Source organism: Poecilia reticulata, linkage group LG23 (assembly GCF_000633615.1).
Source record: "Poecilia reticulata strain Guanapo linkage group LG23, Guppy_female_1.0+MT, whole genome shotgun sequence".
NCBI classification, from domain to species: Eukaryota; Metazoa; Chordata; class Actinopteri; order Cyprinodontiformes; family Poeciliidae; genus Poecilia; species Poecilia reticulata.
The window spans coordinates 4,746,723-4,767,710 of record NC_024353.1 but is presented as its reverse complement, the minus strand read 5'-3'; the positions used below and the strand labels follow the sequence as shown (position 1 = coordinate 4,767,710).

The 20,988-nt window shown below is 39.3% G+C and overlaps 1 protein-coding gene across 2 annotated transcripts in view; it reads left to right on the top strand.

Annotated features, from left to right (window-relative positions):
• Nucleotides 1-20,988, top strand: part of exoc4 (exocyst complex component 4) — a 112,908-nt gene that overhangs the window by 83,606 nt on the left and 8,314 nt on the right. For both annotated transcript variants that reach the window (XM_008400669.2, XM_008400670.2), the window contains exons 14-19: nucleotides 3,740-3,876; nucleotides 4,457-4,612; nucleotides 6,098-6,276; nucleotides 15,736-15,880; nucleotides 18,634-18,812; nucleotides 19,178-19,337. In XM_008400669.2, the coding sequence (XP_008398891.1) occupies nucleotides 3,740-3,876; nucleotides 4,457-4,612; nucleotides 6,098-6,276; nucleotides 15,736-15,880; nucleotides 18,634-18,812; nucleotides 19,178-19,337 (956 nt within the window). The remainder of the gene's footprint in view (nucleotides 1-3,739; nucleotides 3,877-4,456; nucleotides 4,613-6,097; nucleotides 6,277-15,735; nucleotides 15,881-18,633; nucleotides 18,813-19,177; nucleotides 19,338-20,988) is intronic.

Here is a 20,988-nt window from a genome sequence, read left to right as displayed (position 1 = left end):
TTACTTTTGCACGTTTTTATTGATTTTTGCATTTTTCATTATGACTGAAAATTTAGAAGCATATCTCGGAAAAGTTGTGACGCATTTAATTAATTCGTTATGATTTAAGACATCAGAATTTGCCTGGTCTGACACAAACAGTACTTCCTGTTTGTGTCAGACCAGGCTGCTGATCTTCTGGTTTTTACTGTAGTACAAAAGGTTGTTTATGTGAATTAATTTAAGGATTTCAATGTAATTTCAAATTTTGTTTTGTCTTTTATATAGTGTAAAATCCAAGGTGGGATATTTTATATGATTTTTTTTCAATAATGTGAAACAAGTGTGACAAACAAGTAATCTTTTTTATGGTCCTCTTAAGTCATCATGAGTATGACTATGTTATAATCAATGTTATATTGATTTTGGGCCTTTAATGATGGCATCTTGGTTTACTGTTAAAAGAATAAACCAAAAGTGTTGTTTATATATACCTTAAACCTAAGATTATGATATAACACCATGCTTTCCACTGTTGATTAAAAAAAAATGTTGGTTGTACTTGGTCTGACGTTTAAGTCTCTTACCTATCGCCAGAAATATTTAAGCAAAAAGTAGTCAAATTCCAGTTGCCAGCCAGTTGCTGAGTGTATTTCTCCTTATGCACTAATGCATGTTTGTACCATTTCGGCTTTTGATCAGTGCACAGGAAACAGGTGTTCCCTCTTCTCGTGGAGCTGTTGGTTGCACTCCATCTCTTCATTAGTTACATTTATGCATATTTTGCTCTTTACAGGGCCGACTTTTGAATTCTATTCATATTTCTTTTTGGACGTTAGTTATCACATTTCTGCAACAGAATGTGATTACTGCCTCCCAACTTTTGTGTGGGGAGCAGGAGGGGGTGGGCTGTGTTGTTGCTGCCACATTAACTACCCTAACAGCGAGCTCCCCTGCAGGGTCTGTGTAATTCTTCCCACCCTGGCAGGCTGACAGGGAGTCAGGCATGGACAGTAAAGGCTGCTCCCCTGGCAGAGACGAGGCCATGGTTAGTACTCCGTGGATATGGGCACTGCTATGGATCATTACATTCCTCAGTGGAGCAGCTGCTGTTTGTGTGTACGTGCAGACTTCTCTACTTGTGACAAAATGAATGAAGGAGAAACTGAAGGCAAGAAAGGCCATTAATATTAATATTATTTTGTCCCATCAGGGTTCGGTTTTTTGGATTTTAGGACGGTTAGTTCAGTTTAAGATGCGCCCACAGTTTTATGAGCCAATTAATCTGTGTAAATCCTAATAATACAGCAATTAGAGGTGATCGATCTGTTGACCAGCGATTGGAACTGGACAATTTTGCATTGAGCGTCTCTGATTGATCAAACAATAAAAAATCTTGTTTGTTTTCCAATTATTAAATACAGCAAAACGATTAACTTCTGCGATTGTCTGTCTCTAACACAACACCTAGTAACATTTTAGTTTGGATTAGAGTTTTATACCTTTTATGAAGGGTGTTTTTAACTTTTTTCATGTGTTCTGGTCTTTATACAAGTAAAATTATCGACAGGTCTGACATCAGAAATAACCTTGAAATTGGACCTGTTGACCTCCAAAATTTTTGAAAATGATTTATATTTTAATGTTAATATGTATGTATATATATATTTTTTATTTTTTTTGCGTTCCTTGCATTTCACATTTGGAAATAAATGTTGACTGGTTTACGTCACGTTTGTATTTACAGCTGGATTTCATTTATGCACGTTTTAGCTGACATCACTAAAAGTCAGACTTTTTACTGTCTTTGTGCTGAAGGCCATTTCCATTTAATTAACCTTTGACAAAACAATAAAGGTTTTCATTTTCTAAACAAACAGTGGAAGTCCACATTAAATTCTTGCAGCCTGAGTAGTGAGCTGAATAAAAATTGTGCTTATCTGTAGAGAGAGAGGGAAACAGAGAGAGAGATGGCCGCTCTGCTATTACAACAACTGCCATTTGCAGAGTGGGCTACTGCTGATGTCCACAATTATAGTGAGTAATTATTATTATTAGAGATGTAAGATAGATTGGTTAAGTGGCAAACTGGAAGATTCTGACTTATCTTATTTGCCAGCGTTTGAGTTGCTCAGAGGTGTGTGATTCGAAAAGTTTGCCCTCTCTCTGTGTTTACATGAGTGTGTCTGGGGATATGAAGCTGCTTTCCTGTTCCTGGGCCAGCTATTAGTCACGCAGGAGCGGCTAATCTGTAATGGCTGCTGTCACGGCTCTGCTGTGGCTCCTGGTGATGGGCGCGTCGTGACAAAACGCGCACACGCGCACACACCGCGACGAGCCTCCAAAAAACACACGGCACAAAAGTTCAAAACGAACAGATATGTGCGCACACACACCGATTCGCTTACCCACGAAGAATCATCCGTTCGTCTGGTAGCATTAGGACTTCTGACAGATTCTCCAGCGCGAGTCATCGTTCTGGCCGCCGGTGACGCGTTTAGAAGTTGAAGACCTGTTGTTACATTGCACAGCAGACTTGATCTGACCCGACACTACCAGAAAATATAGTCCCGTCTTTTCTCTCTGTATGTAGTAGTTTGCTGATCTGTCTTTAAAAGTTGTTCTGACATGGTCCTGAGAGGTCTGGAGAAGTGAGAAATGTGTTTTTCAGGCGCGGAACAGAATGCAGAAAGAAAACGGGGAAGAGGGAAATACTTGACATCCTTGTTTTGTGAACCATTGTGTGCAGGATAAATATCTCTACCATCCAGACCACGTGGCGGATAAAGTCGAGGAATAAATCGAACGCATCACGATTCTGTGCTTCAACGTTGGGTGATAATTATAAAATCTCTGAAATAAGCTTACGGGAAAGTTCACGAAAATCCTCCATTGCTAGGTATGCCATGATTTTCAAAGAACCTGATGGAGTTCAACAGATCAGTGTTAGCCCCACCCATAACCCCACCCCAGATTAAATCATTTCATGATGACACTGCCAGGAAAAGGAATTCTGAAATAATTAAATACACATTTAAATACTTACCTGCATTGGCTAGTAAACATTTTCATTTTAATGATTTGAAAACATATTAAATAAATGTAAGAACATAATTAAACACCTGTTTATTTCATGGTACATTAATTTATTGATTTATGTATTTTGGCCCTTTTGGCCATCCACAATTTGTAACCTAGCCCTTATTAGCTTTTTGACATGTTTTATTCCCAGCAGATGTCTTTGCTCACTTGAACAGTATACGATGCTCTTGTCCGCATTAGTCTGTAACTATGTTATTTTGTAAATATTGTGAGCTTGGTGTTCCTCTGAAATCCAGATTCTGACAAAAACCCTCGACAGTGTTTATTACAGGAAACATCTGTGCCGTTACTTCAGCTACGTACCTATACGATGAGCTTCTCTGCTCATCTTTTCTGTGTCTCCCAGCCATAAAAATAAAGAAGCAAAAACAAAAAAACTGGCCTCCGTAAATATTTGCTAGATTGCCATGTTATTTTCTCCCAACATTGTAAAGAACCGCCAGATTTTTTAAACAGGAATCCTATAATATGACTCTGCAAAAGTACGGCATTTTGAATTGACAAATGCTTTGCTTCCGTGTCTAAAGGAAAAGCAGCAAAATGACAACCTGCAAGCTAATGCTCCTTTGCCTCTCTCTCTCTCTCTCTCTCTCTCTCTCTCTCTCTCTCTCTCTCTCTCTCTCTCTCTCTCTCTCTCTCTCTCTCTCTCTTTACCTAGAGCACTGTAGTTGTGGAAAAGTCCATCCAGGACCTCATGAGCCTGATGCAGGATCTGAGCGCGTACTCCAACCAGTTCCTGGAGATGGTCTGTGACAAGCTCAAAGAATACAAGGAGATCTGCAACACAGCCTATAGGTACGAAAAGGAAGAAAAATATGTAGCTGTAAAGTGCTTTACTTATGTTCTCCTTTGGGACCAACAAACAACTTTACAAGTAAAGAAAAGCCAGGAGGTATGATGGGGAAAAAAGGAGTGAGAAACTGCTGAGGACAAGAAAGAACTCTCTGGGAACTCATCTGGTCTGGGTCACAGGTCATTCTCTTCGGGGCCCCTAAGTGATAAAGCCAAAACCTGCAGAGTGTGTCTAAGTAGTATTTTCTATGGCCAGTGCTTGAGGTGGAGTGCGAGTTTTATTGCAAAACTATTTAAACCCTTGAACCTTTTCACACATATTTCATAGGATTTTTTTTTTATGATAGACAAGTGTTTTAACATAAAACAAAAAAATGTTTGGGAAAAAACAGTTTGAGAGGTGCCACACAATTAAATTGAGTGGAACCGCTTTTACAATTAAAGCTGAAACTTGTTCTGGGGAATGTCTTTCTTAGATTTAGGAATGTTTACGATATGAAGATTTAGAGAAGTTTAAGGTCTAAATTCCTTTACTCTACTGTTTTAACTTTGAGTTTTTCTGGATTCACGTGTTTGTCTTCAGGGGTATAGTCCAGTGCGAGGAAAAACTAACCATCAGCTCTTCCTGGGCTAAAGATGAGGACATCAGTCGCCTCCTCCAGTCCCTTCCAAACTGGACAAATATGGCGCAACCCAGACAGACGAGACAGAAGAGGGAAGACGAAGAGGATTTTACACGGTATGCACTGAACACAATCAGGCGTAAGGAAGTTATTAGGACTCATCTACCGATACAACCAGACTTTTAGGAATGTTATTTAAACATTATTAAACCTCTGTTTTGCTTCTAATCAAAAATAATACCCATAAAAGAAGTCATGATTGCTCTTTCAAGCACCTTGGATCTGAAGGGAGTGAAGAAGAATAAGAAAATATAAAAAAATAAAATAAAAAATATGAGTCTGAGGAACCGAAAAGGAGTTTGAGTCTAATCAAAATAGCCTTTGAATGTGCACCTCTGCAGGGAACAGTGAGGCTCGTTGAAGTGGAATGGTAAAGTAAATAAATAAATTGGTTATGTGGCAGAGAAAGTCAATCTGTTGAGTGCTTTCTGCTTCCGTCTCTTGCGCTTGCTTTTTTTAGACCCAAACATACAGAGCAGCTCAGAGATGGAAGAAGGAAAGAGGGACCATCAGGGCGTTTGATTTGAAATGCTTTCATTGCTGTGAAATGGTGGATTAACCCCTGCACCGCTGTCAGCCCGGTGCTTTACTAAAGCTCAGTTAATAAGCTAAATACGCCTCAGTGTTAGTCAATATTCTGTCTTTTTTTTTCTTTTGTTTTTTAAATTTGTCGTTTGAAGGATCTTAAATTTGTGGGCATCCCGGTGGCCCTGGAGGCCAGTCCATATGTCTGAGTTTGTGGTACCATGGTTCTCTAATATTCCCAGTTCTTTCCATCTGTCTTTTCTGTTTTTAATCATCCTTCAACCACAAGTGATTTTAAATAAAGTCCATCTTTGTTTTCATCACTTCATATGTCTTTTTTGCACTCTTTTCTAAATGCTCTCTGGATTTTTTTTCCCCTCCCAACAATTCATGATCTCAAAATACCTTTTTTAATATTAATATATTGCCTTTCTAAACTCAGGCTTCCAGCTACTTATTCATGCACAACCGTGTTTTGCTTATTCTTGTGAATTACTTTAAAGGTCAAGGCAATAATTCACTCCTACATTCCTAATCAAACCGACTTCATATTATCAGAAATCTTAATGTTACACGTATATGTATGTTTGCTTTTATTCAGTAACTCCTCATGTTTATCTTTTAAGAAATCAGCTTCTTTTAAAACATTTTTACTAGAATTGAATAAATCTTTATCTAGAGAATCCAACGTTGAAACCAGCTTTGACCATATTGCCACATATCTGCTTTTAAAGCTAATATTTTTTGGGAGAATAACACGGAATGGCTTTCCATGCACCTCATGCGCATCAAGCCTTTTTGCAATCACATTGCAAAATGTTTATGGATTTTCTGAGAATGTTATGGTAGAGCAACACAAAGTGGGGCTTAACTGGGAAAACAATACGTTATTTTGAAAATGTTACAAATAAACGCCATAAACCCACACATAATGCTTGCCTGCATTACATTACTGTGGTCACACACTTAATATATTTATGAATAATTGTGTGAGGAACCATTTCTTTCTTCTTCAGCGCTGCTTTTGCTAAGGAGTCGGAGGTGCTGACGGGGAATCTGGGAGACAAATTGATCCCCCAAAACGAGATCCTGCGAGACGTCAGCGACCTCAAGGCTCTGGCCAACCTTCATGAGAGCATGGAGTGGCTCGCTGGTCGCCTGAGGTCGTTCTTCACCAACCTGCCTCAGATGTCCAGTGAGTACACCTATAAACTGTTAAACCGGAATCTGCTGATAAACTTAAATAATGCACCGAGTTCTATCATTTACAAAACCAACACAAACATATGCAATTCGTTCCCTGCTTATGTCTGGCACAATGACGCCAACGCAGACATCTGTTGTTTATTCCTTCTGCAGCAAACTCGGTATTGTTTTGAGTTTGACTTATTAAATGCAAACAATCTCTTACTTTTGCAGTTATTTACCTTCCCCTTTGACTCCTTATGTGCTTTGTACAGTAAATGGCAGCAGTTACGTTAACTATAGCAGTTAGGTAATGACACAGACATGCAGGTTTAGCATTAGATTTATACATTACTTTATAGTTTTCAGAATGATATTGTCAGATTACAGGACCTGGGTGTGAATAAAGTTTTTTTTTCTCATCTGTACTTGCACTAACTATGTTGCAACACCTCTCACCCGTTCCTCATTATGTTCCCGTTGGTATGTATGAAAAACACTCATTACCTTTTCTACTGGAGTTGTCAAAGAGCCCTCTAAACACACGTATCTATGCACGCAAACTCCTATTATGCTTGGTTCTTCTTGTCTTCGATTGTATCGCCTAATCAGGACTCATACATTCGCCCAGAGCTGAGTCATCACCTAACATATCATTAATGTTGCTCTATTTCTCCTTCTGAATTCCTCAACTTGCAACTTTTACGTACCTCTTGTTCATCACCTGCACTTAGTTTTTGTTGACATTATTAATATAGGAGTATTTTCCATCTTAAATTTTGTTGAAGATTTTAAAAATCTACTCTGTTGGGTAAATAACAAACTGTGCTCAGAGTTTGCAACCTTTAGAACTGCTCAACCCTATTCAGACACATGATTCATAACAGTTTTGACTGTTGTGAATCCATTCTCTCTTTCCTATGAGATGAATGGAAACAACAAAGTGTGCCACATTTTTCCACAAGTAAAATAAACGATTATTATTTTACTTTGAGGATTTGATTGCACATTTGGTATGGCAAATGTGGAAACCTTCATTTTATTCTGTAATGACATAATACATTTACTATATAAGGACTTTGGGAATTAAATGTTGCCAATATGGCAAACTGTCCAGGGTGGTTGGTGGAACAACAAGGGGGAGGAAATAAAAATTGATTGCACCTTTACTGTATTTCTTTTTTTAATTACATGTTCAATCAGTGGAATTGGACATCTAGAAATGAAGAAAAACAATTCTGTACAGCACATAAACCTGGCATGTGATCGGTAGGTAATGATTTAGTGCTAAATTAAGGTTTATTTTCTGTGTCCTTAGTCAATCTGTTCTGCTTTTGACCATCTCTAGTTCAAAGTTGTGCTTATTTAGGTCAGAACTCAGCATATCTCTTTTCTTGGATTTTTTTAAAACACAGTTTGAGATTTCTGAAACCTTTATTCCTATTTGGAAAACACACAAAAAAAGAGCATTTCAAATGCATTCTTGGCTTTGTCCAAGTTTAGATTGATTTTTCCACTTGACTCACACTGCTTTTATGTTATGTTTCTAATGAGTTACATTGGGAAAAGCTGAATTAGCTTTGTTGGGGAAGTGGCTGAATGCTTGGCTGAGTGTAGGGCAGCAGAAAGAGGGTCTCGCCAAGGGCACTGTTTATTTAAAGACAGCAAATGTGTGCTTGTAATTCTTAATTATTATTATTTTTCTGTGAAAGGGCCGTAAAAAGCTTAGGTTGGTTTGTTTTTCTACTTAGCAGGTAGAAACCACCTGCATAAAAATAAGCCTAACCCTAACCCTCATTGAAGAAGGTAGCCTAAAAAGTCTAATCAGGTCTTCCCAACTTGTTATGGCAAATCAGTGCCCCTTCTGTATCCCTTTGATCCCTAATTTGAATTGGTGCTCAAACCAAATTAGGTCTTAGATCCAGCCCTAATCCCACCGTTCTCCCAAAAAATGTGACAATGTTTTGGTTAGAGATTTCTCTCCTTTGACTCAAATTACTCTGCAGTTGTCCAAGCTGTAAATCAGCATTTTTGAATTGATGAGAGTTGATCTAAAAGAGAGAAATGTCGATAACCACTTAAAAATCACAATGAGTAATACCTGGAGGAGGATGGGCTGCTGACCTATCTGTGATCTGCTCCTGTAGCTAAGATAAGAACATGTCTGCAAGGGGCACTGACTAGATTGCAAGAAAATTGTGTGTAGAAAAAAACCCGAAAAAAAAACAAACATCCTCATCTGATAAGACTGCAGATGGTTGTCAGAATTTGGCTTCAACAGTAAAAATCCTTAGTATCAACCTGCCTTGTGCCAACAGACCAGGCTGTCCGAAGCGACATGAGGGTGAAGCGTCTTGGCACTCTCTTAATGCTTTTTAACACTAATTTATGTTTCCCCTCATCATCCAAAAGCTAGTATTTTTCATATACCGACTCAGAATGGGTTTTGCCCAAATCATCACCCTGTTTTATTATAAAAATTGTTTTTTGGGTTTTTTTTTTTTTAGAGGGCTCAACTTTGTTGTGAATCTGTTACACTATATGTAAAAACCTTTTGGGGGTTCACTGCCATATCTAGGTGTGCAGTCAGGGAGAGTGGTAAGTTATGCACCTTTTCTGAGAGGAATAAAGAGACCTTCAACCTTTATCAGCCTTTGTCACAACTCTCTGCCTTCAGACTTCTGATTGCTCATTGAACTCCCGCTAGTTTGCCGCTCCATATCGCAACTTTTCTTCCAAAAATGAAATAATTAAATATGAAATATTCTTATTTGGGTTTGACTTTGTCACCGCCGTATCTCTCTCTCTCTCTCTCTCTCTCTCTCTCTCTCTCTCTCTCTCTCTGTGTGTGCACTTCCTCTTCCTCTTGCCCTGACGCCGGTTTTCTTCGTCTTCTCGCAGATAAGAATTCAATAAAAGTGCGGGAAAGGGACGTGACATAATTATCATTAATTCCTGCGGGTGGCACTAATGGGAAGGATAGGGCAGTAACTTATCATGCTGGGACAGCCTCCTTATTGTTCATTATTTAGTGTTTGGTGAGCTGATGGCGGACTACATGTGCGTGGGTTTGCTTGGATGATGTGTGCTTGTGTGTGTACACAGCCGTGCGCTGTGCGAGATGGGACAAGGCTACGGCAAGGGGGGAAAAAAGTGCCCACCTTATCTCATCCTCCAACCCGCCACCCCCGCCTAGCTCACGTCTATTTCTCTCCAAATTGGATTTTATATTACAAAAGCAGTCAGGTATGAACAAGTCATTTTCCTCTTCTCTCCTTGTTTTGCCGTTTTCTTTCTTTTTTCTTTCTTTCCAAATCTCCACTTCTTTTGCCTCATTCTTTTCTCTTTCCTTTTGGTTTCTTTTCCTCCCTCCGTTTGCCACATTCTCCAGTAGGAGACATTTCTTGTTTTTACTCAAAAAAAATTTTTTTTGTCTTGAATTTGGACGCAGCTGCATGATCTGTGAGATTAACATCAGAATATCAAAAGAATTTTTTATAGCTTCAACTTTCTCACTGATGAATCAGTTTTTGCATGTGCACATGCAAATTGAAACATCTTTTGAATTTTCTCTCTGAGATTGCTACAGATGTCTTGAAAGCAAAGAGCCTGCATGTGTGTGATAGGTAATGATGTGCGCATGAATGTTGGTGATTATCTGGTGGACAGCAGGAAAGGATCTGATCATCTGTCTGGTTATAGTACTGATTAATCTGCTCTCACAATATTTATTCAAGAATACAAAAGCTTGGAAGGCAGCATCATCCTGGCAGCCATCTCTGTTGCAGTATTATTATCCAGATTATGTGAAATTACAACAGCAAGCTTCAAATGATGCATAGTTATTAAACACTTTTTACAGTTAACGATTCAGTAAGTGTGGCCTCCTTTATTACCCGATACCCCTAAATATGTTCAGCGGTTCTCTTAAGGCTTCAGATACTACAGTGATTAATTATGCAATCCACATTTGATTTTTATGAAAAGAACTACAAGAAGAAAGCCATTGTTCAGACAAAGCATTGAGAAGTTATGTTCTCTGTTTGCCGGAAGCCAAATAGGAGTTCGATGAACAAACCCATGAAAAAGAAGGTGCTCTGGTCAGATGAGAGCACTATTTGAATCAGTGTTTTGGCCCATAATGCATTGGTAAAATCCCAACACTCCATATGAACCTGAAAACCCATACAGATTGTGAAACTGGATGAAGAGAGTGCCATGTTGCGGTTAGTATTTTATTGATCAGATGCGAGGACAGGGAATCTGATCAGAGTTGACAAGAAGATGGATGGAGCTACTTTGAAGGCTATCATGGAAGAAAACGTCTTAAAGGCTGTAAAAGACTGTGGTGCAGCTTCACCTTCCAATAGAACAAGGATGCTAAACATACAGTGAGATCTGCTGTGAAATGTTTTATAACAAAGGGTCAACATGTGTTAGAATTGTCCAGTTACTTCCAAACCTCAGGAGACATCCTGTTTGAGACTCGGCTGCTTTGCAAAGAAGAATGGCTTAACAATTCACATTGTAAATGTGTAAAGCTGGTAGAAACAACAGGTTGTTCTACAAAGCCTTATCTTAGGTTGGGCAGGATAGAAATACACGTTATAATTCTCAGATTTTTATTAGTATTTTATTTAAGCAATACATCCATTTTCTTCTTTGTCACAATTTTGCGCTAGTTCCTAATAAAATACATAGACACAATTTAGTTTGTATCATGAAAAATGCGGTATGAAGACTTTATCAAGGCTTTTTTTGTTCTATATGTTTGAATTGAAGACCTTTTGCCCAACAACAATTTCTAAACACGTGGGCAGAGAAACAAACCTTCAGCCTCGTCTTCTTGGGTTTCAACCACGTGGCATTGTGGTTTCCTCACAGCAAGATGCTCTCTTAGGAATAACTCATCTTACCCACAGCAAGTCCATTGCTTTCTCCTTTAGCTGTGTTCTTCCTCTTGACTTTTCTTGACAGGGAAGTTAATTAAGATGGTGTTCTGTTAAGTTCGGAGGCCGGCCAGGAAGACTGGTTGAAGTTGGAGATGATGGTCTTGTATTTATGTTGTCAATTCTTTTTCTCTGTTCACTCAGTAGCTTTCAATTCATTCCTGTTTTTCGGAATCATCCAGTATTATAACTCATCTAGACTAATTGCAGATTTCTATTCGTCTGCTGTTTTGTTTCCCTGGATAGAAAGTTTAGTTTAGTTGCAGATGTTCTTCACCCACCAGAGGCAGCAAAATAAATAATGTCTTCCATTATTTCCAAGCCAGTCGTTCACAAATCATTCATCACTAAACCCCTGCAAGACGTTGTCTTCTGTTTTTTTCCCCCCCAAGTGTATGTGTGCGTGCGTGTGTGTGTGTGTGTGTGTGTTTCGTGATTCTTGTTGAGTGTGTCCTGTACTTTTCCATTTTTGAACATCTCCAATCTTCTTGCCTGGTTGTTTTTGTTATTCTCAAGATGAGTCGTTCCGTAACACCTTTCTGAAATGCAGGACAGAGAGGGTAAAATTAGGCGTGTAGCATTACATGTCCCTTTCTGTTTGCATGCTGTGTGAAGATTCTGTGGCTGATCTCCTTCTTTAATGTCTCCCACCCTCATCTACTGCAGATGGCGAGCAACGGACGTTTGCCTTAGAAGAAATTCAAAAATAATTGGATAAACGCAGAGCACAAACACACTGGCGCATATGCGCGCCACTTGGACGCGTGAAAAGACACAGGATATGCACATACATATTCTCATGTTCAGCCATGCAGATAAAAACAAGTCATAACTAAGATCGTTTGCAATTTGGTTATAGGGAACTCAATAAACAGAGAAAAAAAGAGCAGAAAAGTTGTCAGTCAGGACCAATGAGTCGTCTCCTTTTGCCCGTCTGTCCCTGACTCTAATGGTGCCCCCCATGCTGTGACACCTCCCTCGCATCATCAAAGCAGCATAGGCCCGCAGCAGTAGGAAACGGAGTGTTTTTTTTTATGTGTGTGTGTTTGTGCTGGTGCGTTTCATGGACACCCCCTGGAGAGACCTCCAGCTGCGTGTGCCACAGTAATCCCTTTTTTTTCCTGTGTCAGAGTGACTGATTGTAATGCACACGAGAGGAAACGGGCCTTCAAGTCACTTTCATGCATATACCCATGTGCATATACATTGACACTTAGTAGGGGGGAAAAACAGCCCCAGGACCAGAGCTTGTTACACATGTCCTTTCCAGCAGATACAACCACAAGCCAAGAGAGGAAATAAGATACACTGAACCCTGAAGAGTTCACAGTCTTGTTTCCTTTACACGTTTATGTAACATGTTATTTAATCCCAAAATGAAAAATGCAACCTTTTTATGTAGCCATCCTAGTGGTAACCTGAGCAAACATATGGCAAATAACCACTGCATCCTTTATTTGCCTCTAACGGATGCAGTGGTGGTAAAAAGCTTATTTATTCTCTCTCCCTTGGTGTGATGGTGGAGCTTTATGGATGCACTCGAGCTGTTCTTTTTGCAGGATTCAGTTATGATACAGAAAACATCCAGATGGACTTTTAAAAACAACAAAGAATCAAGACTACATGCACTCAATTATTTAATATGTTCAAAATAAATCTGTGCAAAATATACCTCACCAACTTTTAGATAATAATTTGGTTGGATTTTTAACCAGTCTCCTTGATAAAAGTGTTGGAATTTATTTATGCAGATTGTCGTACTACCTAATCAATTCCATAACCAGGTTTGATGTGTGTTTGGGATTGTTGTCTTGATGGAAAAACCCAGGTGTGTCCCAAGTTCAGCCATCCAGCTGTTGCGTTGAGGCGAAGCTGTAGAATTTGGAGGCAGTCTCCCCTTATTATTCTTTCAACATTGTACTTCCTGTAGCATCACACCCCCACAGGATGTTTGAAAGGCTCACCTTGACTACTCCAAACATACTTCCTCTCACTGTGCCACATAGCTCATGGGGTCGGGACACAGAGATGCTAACAAATAATTTTTTTTTCCAAGTCTTTGAGGGGGAAGTCCAAGTCAACTCTTTAGGGCACAAGCCTAAGTCAGGTCTAAAATCTTTTATTTTTGCCACTTGAGTCAGTATCCAGCCGGCGGTGCTATTGCTGGGGTGAGTATATATTTGAGCTTGTATCTGTAATATTCACCATAAACGGATAAAAGTAAATCTGTAGTAGATCAAGACTTCTACACCCAAAATTGAATCATTTCAATCCTGCTTTGAATCTGTACTTGGTGTTATTGTTGCACCCTGAAAACTGTTCAAATTCATCCTTAAAAGCCCAGAATGTTGAGGTGCATGCTGGTGTTGAGCTCATGTAAACATATTAGAACCACTGTAACGTTACCTGTCAGTAGACGAGAACGATCTAATGTACGAACAATATATACATCCACTGGAATAACATGTCTAAATTAGGCTCCGTGCAGAAACAAAACAGATAAGTATCAGAGGACAGCAGAGGGCTGGACTGTAGTAGTTCATTTGCAGTCTTATAAATGTGCTTACAAGTAACTTTCATCCTTAAAATTTATTTTTCTCTCCATCGTCGGCTGGATTTTATATGTTTAAAGAAACCAGAAGCTTGTCTACATTCAGTTAGACACAAAGTGTTTCACTGCCTCTACCTGCAGCAAGTAGTGAAATGAGACCGACACTGCACCATTGTGTCCTCCCACACACTGCACATACGCATTATCAGGTTTACTCAAGGAGACTGTTAATTAGCATGTCAGCTTACACATACAGCGCATACATTCGTCGAATACGTCTGTGCACACCGGCCGACACATAACAAACATGCAAGGTTTTAATGAGAAACAGTATTCCCTGCTTTTTTTTTATCGCTCTTTGTCAGATGCACAAACTGTAAGAGCATCTGTCCCCAGTTTGTCACTCACAATGCTGGCTGTGTTTGCTTTGTTGATTGGAAAGGCAGAGCATACACCTCGCTGCTGTTTTCTCAAGGCCATCGGTTTCTTATCTTGCAAAGATTCATTTAAAGTAAGTGCAGTAGGGGCAGTAGAACGCAAATTATGATTTAACATTCTTGGGGTTGCACTCACCATCCCCAAGCAGTGGAATAGCGGACATAATCTTTGAAAAGGGAAATCCTGTCATGCAAAAGGACAGGAGTAGTTTTTTTTGGTTTATCTTAAGCTTAATGCTATTTTAAAAGTCTTCATCTCTTTGTTCAATATTATACAGGCATTATATGTAACGGTAGTGCATAGGACGTCTCGATATCCAAGAGCAGTACCATTCCAGCATTGCCTTACGTCACTTTTGATACTGTAATGTACGCACCATATAACGTAGGCTTTTGAATTAATTCATTTTATTATATTGAAAAATCCCACAGCTTGAGTTCTATGACTATCATTCACCATATGAGAGCCATTACTACAGAAGCAATGCAACTGTGACTCAAATGTAGATTAAAAAAAATGCTAGGTTATCTCCACTGATGATGATTCACTCACCTCGGCATGCTGGATGCTTGAAGCTCAAAGTAAAGCTCCCAGCTTGCCCTACTGTATGGGATAATTTAGGGAATATTTGCTTTACCACTTGAAAGCACTAATTAAGCATAACAATTTTATTCTAGCCTCCCAGTTTTTTTTGTTTTTTGTTTTTTTTTAATTGGCCTTATAAAATGTTCTAATTTAAATGAATTTGTATCTGTCACAGTTGGTACAGAACGGCACATCACTGCAGGCTTATAGTAGTTTACCACTACTCCGGCCTTAGTCATACATTCGTACCTGTGTTTGTATGCGTGTGTGTGTGTGCGTGTGTGTGTGTGTGTGTGTTGATTTGTACCCGCTTGCATTCATGTGTGACCTTCGGAAGGGCAGAAAGAATAAGTAGGGAGGTGGCTTTGACTGCGGCACATCGATCCTGGACCCCTGCATTCTCCTGCTCAACAGTCACTTTCTGTTCACACACACACACACACACACACACACACGCGCACACACACATTGCTTACACATCCACGCATGCCTCATTGGCCAAATAGACTTACATATGAGTGACGGGGCCAATTTCTCTCCTTTTCCTCCTCTTGTTAATTTATGGCCATTGATCTACACTGAGCTGAATTTATGCTCATCGTGCTCTCAGACTCTTTCTCACGTTCACACAAGCACAATCGGCTCTTTTGTGTCGCTTACAATGCTGTACAGTGACACATGCTCCTGCTGCCTCAGCACAAGTTGTGTGAAGAAAGTATGGGGAACATGATGAAGGACTCGGCAATTGTGTGAAGTTGAACTAAAGGTGCTGCTACAGATGTGGAAATGAGCTGGAGTCATTTACGTTTATGCTATAATATCCCTGTGAAGTGCATGTTAGACTAAAGGTTTTCACAGTAAAAATAAAAAACGTTTTTCTTTGACAAAAGCTTAAGCTAAATGTTCAGGAAGTCTGATTTCCTGTATCGTGTTTGCTTGTACTCAGGTGCCTGTCCATCCACTGCAGACAGCCAGGTGCTTGGTGAGAGCGAACGTAGCAGGGAGCAGATTCTCCAGACTCTGAGCGATTTGTCTCGGGGCTTCCAGGATATCGCCGATCGTTGTCTGCTGGTGTTACACCTGGAGGTCAGGTAAGAAAACAAAACTGAGGAATTTGAAACCGTTTTACATTGTTATTGTCTTGTCTATTTCAGTCAAAAGTTCATATGTATTTGTGTCGTATTAACTTTGGGTTTTTTAACGATGCTTAAGGCTTTGCTTAATGCATTTGGGAATTTCACCTAATCCACTAAAACTGCAGCACAACTTACATATAGTTCTGATCAAAAAAAAATTGATACCCCATTAAACGTTGAGTTTTTTGTCATCTCTGGAAAATAGCATTATTTAATTAAAAGTAAAAGACAAAAATAAACTATATTTTAATTGCTAAACATCAGCTAAATTCATTCAAATTTTACTTGAAGTTGATTGTATGGTAAAAGTTGTTTTTTCCCCCCTCATGACTACATTGACTGTGTCTACTGCATATTTGTATTTGCATGAATAACATTACTGCATTGACATAGTTATGTTTTGTCAACCTTTTTTTAACACAGCAGCACAGAAAACGTGTTGTCAAATCCAGTGTGCAAAAATGATTTGTCCTCATAAATGAATTCTCCAGTTCAGAACTGCATTATCTTCAGTATGTGTTTTGAATGTCAATGTCTAAGTTAATTTACCACACCATATACTTTTTCACTCCCGTAGAACCACTAATAGTCCTCCATCATCCTCTTTTATTTCCATCCCTCCCTGTAGTCCATTATGTAGCTTATGCAATATTGTTGATGATTTCAGTTGAAAACCCTCCCTGAGGCTGATGTCTAGCTATATGCTACACTCCATTGACTCTCCCCATCTAGCGAATTTCCCCTGATAGTGGTACCAGCTAAATGAAGCCATGAGGAAGAGAGAAGGAGGCAAGGAAGGGAGAGAAGAGGGAGGAGGAGAGATGAGTGAGGCTAAAGTGGTGTTGGGGGTTAACGAAAGGATCTACAGTAGCTTAGTGGGGGAAACGATTGAATTGAGAGGGAGGGATGGGGAGATGGAGGAATTCAATATGCAGTGTGCTTTTTGGCTTTTGCCGAAGGGGAAAAGACATTTACCCATATAATTTTTATGTTCTTCCACCCTAGACACTGTGACTAAGGAATTTAAAATGTATTGACTTTGTTAGTCAAGATAGCTCTTTATGGAGCTAAAGAACCGCTCACAAAAATGTTAGAGAACATAGAACAAGAGGAGTGAGGAAGTAATTTCTACATTTGGTATTTTGGGGGTTTGGCCTTATTTAGGAATCTTAATATTGTATTTGTTGTTTTTGGTAATAACTATTCGGTGTTTAGCTGCTAGGAGGAAAGTCAGTTGCTGCAAGTTTGAGGTCTTGGTTCTCAACCAGAAAAAGACAGTCTGCTTTTTCCAGAGTCGGGGTCAGATTCTGCCACAAGGGGGTTCAAGTAAGTGATAGAGCAGGTGATCTATAGATGGATTGAGCCTTTATCTGCTGCAATATAGTGAAGAAAGAGCTTATCCAAAGAGCAAAAGCTCTGGATTTACTGGGCTATCTTTGTCCCAACTTTCATCTATTGTCAGGAGATTCGGATCATGATTAAAAGTATGAGATCCTGGAACCAACGTGCTGATGTCAGCTTGTTTCACACCTTTGCTAGACTTGGCCTAAGAGATTGGGTGATTAGCTTTAAGTAGAACTGCTTCTCCTCCACATCAAAAGGAGTCGGTTTAGGTGGTTCAGTCATACGATTTCTATCTCTCATGAACACCTCCCAGGTTCTCTAGTCTTGTCCCACTCAGATCATTTTACGGGACAGACAGACCCAGAGCTCAGAGGAACTACATCCCTTCTGACCTGGGAATGTCTTTGAGTCCTCTAGAATGAACCAGAGGGTGTCATTGGAGAATGTCAGGGTTTTTCTTCTGGGCCTTTTAGTCCTGTTACTCAATCTCTGATAAGTGGGCGGCAATAATCTCTAATGATTGATATTATTTTTCAGTTTCTCTTCTTCAGGGAAACAACAATATACTTTGCTCAACTATAGCTTGTTATCTTAATGCCCTTTTATTTTGCTGAGCCACAGGCAAAGTTTTTTTTCCTCGTGATGTGCCCGATTTTTCTCCAATGTAGGGGTGAACCAAAGGTCAGGTAATCGCATATCCTTCAGGACTTTTCTTTGCAGGGAACGTCACTTGCAAATGTCCAATTAGAAATCTATTTGAGGCAACTGTCCAATTATTTTGAGCCCCCTGACAATATATCTTAAAGAGCTGCAATTTTTATATCTGCATTCTTTTCTTTTTAAAGTGCATCGTCCTAAAAGCTCTGAAAACAATGTTGTTTTTTAGGTGCAAAACATACATATTCTAGTATAAAAGAAACTATGGTTACATAACAGCATTGAGAGTGTGCTCTTTATTTACATGATGTTTTTGCTTTTCTTTTAACGCCCTTAAGGAAAATGTGTCATATTCAGTGCGGTGCTCTCCAGCACTCTTTGTAGCTTAACGATATCCAGCAGTGATGTAGTCATAGTTGAATAAGTGGATTTATGCTGAATACTTATGAAACTGAAGAATTTCTGTATGAATTATAGAGTTTAAAAGCAGGTAGACAGCTCACATTATAACTACTTAATTCTGATTTAGAAGACTATTATAATAGCAGCAGGTGACTGGGACGTTCTTGAGGGATATAATTGTAAATGATAGTTTGAGGAATGATGTGCATTTAATGACTGATTAAGTGCAAAGTTTTACAATTGACTATGCTTCAAGATTTCTCTCTGTTCTTCCGTTTCCACTCTGCTCCCCTGCTTTACTCCAGGGTACACTGTTTCCATTACCTGATCCCCCTCACCAAGCAGGGGAACTATGCTATTGTGGCCAACGTGGAAAGCATGGACTACGACCCCCTGGTGGTCAAACTGAATAAGGACATCTCAGCCATTGAAGAAGCCATGGGAGCCGCCTTGCAGCAGCACAAGTTTCAGTATATATTTGAAGGTAAGCTGGACCCTGGTAGAAATTTCAAACGGTGTCATTTATTCCCTTACTTCGGGATTCCGTTGTAGTCTGGAAAAGTGTGGAGTTTATTTTTAATGTTTTCCGCATCTGGACAAAGAAATTGGCATTTTGACAAATATATCTTAACCTGTTCTCTAAAATCAGTCGTCCATAATTTTCACCATTTGTTATTTAAATGACCTTTTCAAGCATTGAGAACTCCTGAAAAGAATTAAACAAATCAGTTGGGACCCTGAGTTTTGCTCTCTATTTTTGAGAACATTTGAAATGTTTTGTTCTTCTTTAGTAAATGTTCTGCTGTTTTCATCCAAATAAACCTGTGTTATGTTTGTGGGTTTTTTCAGGTCTTGGTCATCTCATTTCCTGCATTCTAATCAATGGGGCCCAATACTTTAAGAGAATCAGTGAGTCTGGCATCAAAAAGATGTGCAGAAACATCTTTGTCCTTCAACAGAACCTCACCAACATCACCATGTCCAGAGAGGCTGACCTCGACTTTGCCAGGTAGCTCCTTCTCATATTTTTGTATTATCACGAAGTGTTTTACAAGGACTGACACAGCAAATGTGCAGTTGCAGTTACACGCTATAAACACTCCAAGGCATATAAGAGGCATTTGGAGATCTTCAATATGGGTATTACTCAGTTTCTGTATTCAGAGCTTTTGGAGATACTAACATTTTTAAACTCCCATAACTTCCTGTTACTTCAGTAGGTGGAGTTTTGGGTCAGAATTTCTTTTGACATCTCATGATGTAAATGTGTCATTTCTCCATTGTCAATGCCCGACAGAGGGTCAAGCAGCCTGTCAGCAACACTGTGTTTTGTGTCCGAGACGTTGTTTGTGAATCTGTCATCTATGTGAGTGAAGGGGTCGTGCAAAACACGACGAACTGAGAGAGTCCTCAGGTTCGGGAAGATTCTCATCAATTCTTAAGTGTTTTGCAAGGGAAGTAGAAGAGATTGCAGGGACAGAAGTTGGTAGAAATGAGCACGTACACAACATGCAGCGGCGTCAGGAGAAAAGGGGCATTTATTTAAAGATAAAAGTTGAGGAAGGAGCGTTAAATATTAATTTTAAAATTAACAGCCCGAAAATACACCGTGACATGTTGTGGGGTTAATTAGCTTCTTTCAACATCCCTTAAAACTTGTCATATTTTTTCAGCGCTTTGGTGTTTGTGTGCCAGCAGAGTTTGGGCATTATTATTTATCTAATTTGGTATAAATGCATTCCAAATTTTTTTTTTTTAAACCAAAGAGGTAAAGTGTAATGACCTGAACTGTTGTGGACTGTACCGGATGTGGAGGTGATTAGCATGTTATTTCTTCCTCCTGTCAGCTTTGATTACGGTGGAATGGGGGTGATGGCTTTTTGTGTCTTTTCTCTCTTTCTCCCACTCTCCCTGATTACGAGGCGTGGGCGGTGTGGAAGTGTTGATTGGGAATTGCAAAGCTCATTGTTTACACATTCATGGCTTTTTGGATTGGCCGGCCTCCGGCTCCTGGATACAGACTCTCACAAACGCACACAAAACCCCCACGTACACACACCTGTAGTGTAGCCCTAACTCCCACACATTCAAATGGTAATAACAACCACACAGCAGCACATATATATGTATATGTTATTTTAAGGAGACCATCTGACTTTTTATTCAAAATCCAATGGTTCTTTAGAGGTCACAATACATTGCACATAATACGTTTGGAAGAGAAACAGGCCAACATAATCCAGGATTGATCTCTGTTCTTTTTTTTCTCACAAATTCACCCTGTCTTTCAAACTAGACCTACGTAGTGTTATCAGATGCATTTCCAATTTAAATGTGAGCAAAACTTTGTTGATATTCCATGAATGTAAAAAACAACAAAAACAAACAAAAAAAACACAATTCACAATTTCATTCTTTCCATTTAATAAAAAATGCAATTTCTTGTGTGTTTCTTATTAAACATACAAACACGAATATGTTTGTTCACACAATAATTCATTACAAAAGAAAACTAATTTACTGTAGGACTCTCTATGTAACAGATTTGCAACTGAGTGTGTAATCTGGTGTTGTAAAGCACCACAGTTTTGAAATAAAGACGTTGAGAAAGTTGGCTTCGGTTTACCGGAATCAGCAGTGACAAAACAGTCTGGTTGGAC